Source organism: Emiliania huxleyi (assembly GCF_000372725.1).
Source record: "Emiliania huxleyi CCMP1516 chromosome Unknown EMIHUscaffold_1500, whole genome shotgun sequence".
Taxonomy (NCBI): Eukaryota; Haptophyta; order Isochrysidales; family Noelaerhabdaceae; genus Emiliania; species Emiliania huxleyi.
In genome coordinates, this window is record NW_005201090.1 from 1 (window position 1) to 6112 (window position 6112).

At 65.5% G+C, this 6112-nt stretch overlaps 1 protein-coding gene across 1 annotated transcript; it reads left to right on the forward strand.

Annotated features, from left to right (window-relative positions):
• Window positions 1–2145: 2145 nt before the first annotated feature.
• Window positions 2146–3732, forward strand: EMIHUDRAFT_447073 (hypothetical protein). The gene is made up of 6 exons (XM_005786469.1): window positions 2146–2532; window positions 2689–2726; window positions 2801–2872; window positions 2946–3021; window positions 3188–3321; window positions 3461–3732. The coding sequence occupies exons 4-6, from the start codon at window positions 3015–3017 to the stop codon at window positions 3620–3622; spliced, it is 303 nt and encodes a 100-aa protein (XP_005786526.1). The 5' UTR covers window positions 2146–2532; window positions 2689–2726; window positions 2801–2872; window positions 2946–3014; the 3' UTR covers window positions 3623–3732.
• Window positions 3733–6112: the final 2380 nt, after the last annotated feature.

Sequence of the window (6112 nt, forward strand, 5' to 3'; positions counted from 1 at the left end):
GGACGCGCAAGCAGCACGCAAAGTTGGCAATTCTTGTTTCGGAGTCCATTCACGTCTCTCTCTCTCTCTCTCTCTCTCTCTCTCTCTCTCTCTCTCTCTCTCTCTCTCTCTCTCTCTCTCTCTCTCTCTCTCTCAATAAATAGAGCAGACAACCCCTCTGCAACCCCTGGTGGGATTAGGGCAGCAACCCGACGGGCAGACCCCGCCCCGCTCGGAGGGCGTGCACCACACAGCGCACAGACATTATCCTAGGCACTGCGCGGCTCCTCGAGATTTCTGGGGAGTTGGGACGTGTGCGTGCGTGCGTGTGTGTGTGTGCTCGCTCGCGTGCGCTCGATCGCGCGCGCTGCGCGAGCCGCCCTGCCCGCTGCGCTGCTAGGGATGCGCTGCGGGAAGGGCTCGGCGGCCGCTCCTAGGATCCTCGTCGCTCGCTCCCCTCGTAGGACGAGGGCTCGTTGGACTCGAGGCGTGGGCCGCCGTCGTAGGGGGAGCGGGCGGCTCCGCGAGCGACGCTCGCCCAGTCCTTCTTGGTGCTCTTGACCGTCGTAAGAATTCTTTTTTCAGGTGAGCCGGTGTGTGTGCCAGTCCGCGCCAGTCCGCGCCAGTCCGCGCCAGTGTGCTGTGAGAGACTGGAAGAATTCTTTTTTTCACAATGCAACATAATGCAAGATAGGTGCCGCTTTCGCGCGAGGCGTAGCACGCGAGGACAGTCGTAAAGGCAACACGAGGTCAATGCAGTCGATTCAGACGCCTGAGACGGTGAGCAAGGGCGCTGCGTCGGGCCCAAGCGAGCCCGTCGAGGCGGTCTCCGTGGTCATTGTCGGCGGCGGGCCTCATGCCTTGGCGGCTCTTGCTGCACTGGTCGGCGGCGATGGCAAGAGTCCCGTGCGAGGCACCGTCGCTGTGATCGACCCGGGCTCGCACTTTCTCGACGCGTGGTACGGCCGCTTCCGCGCGCTCGAGATTGACCGGCTGCGCTCGCCCGCGTATGTCCACCCCTCGGCCTTTGAGCCGACTGCGCTCGTCGAGTTTGCGATCCGGGAGGGCAGGACCGCCGAGCTCGAAGCGGCGCCCGTCGCGGTGCAGTGGATGCCGACCACAGACCACCGTCCCGAGCACGCGGACTCGAGCGGCGCGTCGCTGCTCAAGGCGCTGCCGTCGAGTGCCCTCTTCCGCGACTTTTGCGCCTCGCTCGAGGCAGAACTGCCGCACAAGTGGCTCCGCGGGACCGCCACCCGCGTTGCCAGGGCGGGCGGCGGCGGCGGCGGCGGCGGCTCTTCCTTCCGCGTGCAGTACAGCGCGGCCGGGGAGCCGCACGAGCTTCGGGAGGTCGAGGCGGCCGCGCTGATCCTCGCCACCGGCCCCGTCGGGGCGTGGAGCATCCCTCCGCCTTTTGCGCCGCTGCTCTCCGCCGCCTCGTCGGCCTGCGGGCGCGTGCTCCACTCGGAGCAGCTGCTGACCCAGGGGAGAGGCACCTTGCGGGAGGAGGTCGCCAGGCGGAGCGGCGGCGACGGCGGGCCAGCCTCCGTGCTGGTGATCGGCGGCGGCATCTCGGCGGCGCAGGCGGCGCTGAAAGAGTGGACGTACGAATCGCCTAGCCATCACGCCTACTCATTCTCGGCGTCTCCTCTGCGCAGGCGGCGCTGACCGCCTCCCGCGCGGGGCATCGGGTGGTGCTGCGGTCCCGGCGGCCGCTGCAGAGCCGCCCCTTCGACATTGCCGTCGGCTGGCTCGACGTGAGGCATGCCGACCGGCTGCGCTTCGAGTACCTCTGCCTGCCGCCGACCAGGTCCCCCGCCGAAGCCCCTCCGACTGTTGTACCTCTGCGGGGGATGCCTTGCCCGAGAACCGCACACACCGCCTCGTGCGTGTGTGTGTGTGTGTGTGTGTGTGTGTGTGTGTGTGTGTACCACCCCCGTAGTGGTCAGCGAGTGCGTGTGTGCCCGTCCATGCCCAGGGCGTGTGTCCGTGCCCAGGGCGTGTGTCTCACAGACGGACGGACACCCGAGCAGGCGGCTGCAGGCGATCCGCGACGCCACCGCCGGCGGCAGCGTGCCGGCGCCGCATCTCGAGGATGCAGCACAGGGCCCCTGGGGCCCCTCTGGGAGCCTTCAAGCAGCCTCCCCACAGGCGCCGTATCTCGAGGAGCTGCAGCGGCTCGCTGCCTCGCCGGGGAGCTCTCTCCGCATCGAGGTGACGGCCTAGAAGGCTCGGAGGAGGCTCGGTAGAGGGCGCCTAGCAGAGAGAAGGTTCAGAGAAGGCTCGTAGAAGGTGGCTAGCAGACTCGTAGAAGGCTCCCAAGAGCCGGAGAGTCGCACCGGGCCGGGTGAGCGGGTGGACCGCCAGCGGTGCGCGCGTCTCGCAGCAGTCTCCTAGCCTTGCCCGGCCTCTCCTTGCCCGCCCTCTCCTTGCCCGCCCTCGCGCAGGTGGACGAGGCGGTGGACCGCAGCGTCTGCACCTCCACCGCAGACAGCGTCCAGGTCAACGGGGAGGACTTCGACCTTGTCGTCCTCTGCACCGGAGTCGCGCCAGGTTGCTCACTCACCCACGAGCACCGACCCTTGCACCCCGACGCCTCTCCCCTCCCCCCTTGAGCCCCACCAAGTGTGGCGAGCAGACCCGCCTCGCCTTGCCCTCACCTCGCCTTGCCCTCTCACCTCCCCCCCCCCCCCCCGCGCCGCGCCGCAGAGCCGCTCACGTCGTCCGCCCTGTTTCGCTCCGTCGAGGAGCCGCTCTAGCCAGACCGCCCGACGAGCCCGAGATCACCCGAGATCGCACCGAGATCGCACCGAGATCGTAGGAACTGCTCGGCGCCCCGACCGTCGGCGGCCTCCCGCGCGTCGACTCCTCGCTGCGCTGGTCGCGCGGGGAGGCGCCGTCGTGCTCTGCGCCCGACCGCGGGGCTCGAGATCCCCCGAGGTCAGCCGAGATTGTGCCGAGATTAGGACGTCTTTGTGCTCGGCGCCAACGCGGGGCTCGAGCTCGGTCCGGGAGGCGGGAACCTGGTCGGCGGCATGCGAGGCGCGAGATCACCCGCCATCACCCGATCGCCCCGAGACTGGCCCGAGACTGGCCCGAGACTGGCCCGAGATTGGCCCCGCCCTGCACCTGCGAGAGGCGTCTCGTCCGCCCCGTCCCGCTGTCTCGAGCCGGGCGTCTGTGAGCGGCGCCTCTCTGTGACGCGCAGGCGCCAGGGTGGTCTCCAACGAGCTGCACGTGCTCATGAGGGAGGGCGTCTGCGCCCCTCCCCGCAGCGGCTGGCCGGATCGCACCGCGTTCGCCAACAAGTACGCGGCGCTGCTGGACGGCCGCGAGCCAGAGGTTGCGGACGACAAGTATTCGTTCGTCTTGGGTCGTCGCTTGCGTCTACTCGCGCGATCTGACTAGGAGCCCAGCTCGAGAGTGCTGGGCTCTTTGCCGGGTGGCGGGCTGTGAGCGGCGCCTCCACACCCCTTTCCAGGTGGACGTGCTCGTCCAGCGGCTGCACTTGGCGCCCAAGGCGATCATCGCGCTCAAGAAGGCGCGCGAGGCGGCCGCCGCTGGCTGCGGCAGCAGAGCGGCCAAGGGCTGCAAGGGCGCGTGCTCCGTGCGCCATCCAGGGGGGCCCCCAATCCTGTTTTAGGCCGCATGTGCCAAAACCCCCATATGGTACTTTAACACACAACAGAAGCCGCGATGGTTGCGGCGTTGCGCGGGCTCTTGGCTCTTGCCTCGAGCCCCCGGTCGACTCTCGAGGCTCATGGGGGTTGGGGCAAAAAACACGGCAAGGCCCATGACGCATGAGCATGACACTTTGACACTCGAGCGACGAGCCATATATCGCTAATGCGCATGAGCCATGACATCAACACAAGCTCTCGCTCAGATATTGTCGCAGTGCTGCAACTGGATGTGTGCCATCTCAGTAAAACTCGTCTTTTTTTAGCCCAACACAGGGCGCGCGCGATCGGATGTGCATGTTTTTGGCGGATGCAAGCCGCGTAAGAGTTTACTCTATAAAATATAGAGAGCCGTACCAGGGCGGGTGTTGCGCATCAGTTGCGCATCGGGCGTGCGACATCCGACAATATCTCTCGTCACTCTATAGACACTACCTTCGAAAGAGGGCAGGTGGCGAAGGCCTTGTTACCCCACTCGGCATGGGCATTGTCCTCCCGAACGGCGCAGGTGACGTGTGCCACCGCCCCGCCGAGATCCAAGAGTACGTTATGGGTGGGTAAGCGCGTGCGACAGCGTGCTCTCGCCAAACACGTTCATGCTACCCCAGCATTCTGCGAGGGAGTGCGGATGCTACTACTGGAATCTACAACCTACCGTACTAGCGCGCCCCGTACCGGCCGCAGGATGGTCATCGAGTGGTACATAATGCGTGTGTGGTGTGTGCCCAACACACTCCCCACCCAGTGGCAATTACCGGTCGGTCTTCTCAGCTCGGTATCAGGCCTACGCGCCTGGTGGCCCTGCCATGCGCAGGAGATGCTCCGCGGCCTCCGAATCACTATTTCCCGGCGGGATGACCTGCACCGCCTCCACAGGGGCGGCCGCTGGGGACGGCAACGCAGGAAAGAGAGCGGCGGCGGCACTTGCGGCGGCCCCAACAGCATCGGCAGCGATGGCAGGCGTGGCACCGGGGGTGGCGGCGAAGATGGGGGCGGCGAAGGGGTGCACAGCAAGGGTGGCCGCGCCGGTGAGGGTGGGCGTCGGCGAAAGCACCGGCAGGGGCATCATGCCATGAAAGTAGAAGTACGGGTGGATGGCAATGCCGAGCGGCACACACGGCACGGGCTGCGCGATCGGCACCGCTGGTGTCGGTGGGGGCGTCTCGTCGCACTCCCCCATCGACTGCCGCGCCTGCCCCTCGAGCGCTTGAATCCATTTACGCAGCTGAACCTAGATGGAGGGCTCAACATTACAGCTTACACGAACTTGTGCAGCACAGAAAGGGGCAAATGTGGGCAACGCAGGGCGCGGGGTCGGGGTCGTCGGCGCACCGGCTCCACTTCTGGGAACTCGCGGCAGACTGGCTTGATGCGATGGCCCCGAGGCCTAGCCAGGGCCAGCTTCACTAGCTTGAGCTTGAACTCCAGCTTGTGCGACATGCGACGGCGGCGTTGCTTGGGTGGCGGCTGCGGCTGCACCTGCGGCCGCTGCGCCTCGCCGGCCTCATCGGCACTCGCGGCGACCGTGCCCCGCATGCCAAGCGCAGTAGTCCCTGCGGCCCGGCCCGAAGTCGACGCTCGCTGCGGGATGCGGTCAATTTCCCTCGCGGGATATCGCTGGCGAAGCTTTCGCTATTTTTCGCACTCAACAATTATCCGAGATCATATCTGGGCCATGGGAGGGGGACAATGAATTTGGGTTCCGTGACTGCTGTTTGTCTTGAGCACTTGATAGGGCCGATTCCGCATGGTACGGGACCCCTCGATCGTCTCGCCCTCCCTCACTGGTGTGTTCATTGGGGGGGGTCATAACAAACACGGTACAGGATCGAGGTGCACGCTGCCGAAGCAGTGTCGTCCCCCCTCTCCCCGACGGCGATGGCGGTGTGACCGATCGAGCTACAAGAGGAGCTTGTTCAGCAGGATCCGGGATAGTCAGATGCACTACCTCACTGGGCCTGAGACCACCGTACGACCCTCCCATCACCGTCTCGGATTTATGTGGAGTCGAACCACTCCGGGATGGGCAAGCCCATCAGTTAATTGTCAAAATTCAAAAAGCATCAATTAAGGTCCTCCGGGCCCCTTTAGGGAGGCAAACCCTGGCCGGCCCTTAGAACCCCAGGTAAGGCCCAGGTGTGGCCTAGGGCATCAGAAGGGACCAAGAGGAGTCCAGTCTGAGCCATAGAGCCCATGCCTTTGCCCCCGAAGGTCGCGTTCAAACGCCGGGAACGGACGTTACAGTGGTGTCCGGCCGGCGCGATCACCGAGCTGTGACGCTCAGGGAAGCCCGATGAGGTACTGGTTTCTTTGCCCAGGGCTGGCCTACGGCCCGTGCTGGATCAGCTGAGCAAGGTTTGGGGAGAATCCTATAGAAGGATCTTCAGATATTTTGACGGATGACCGAAATCACCCCGTTTTTGCCCATTTTCGGTCGTTCGTCAAAATATCTG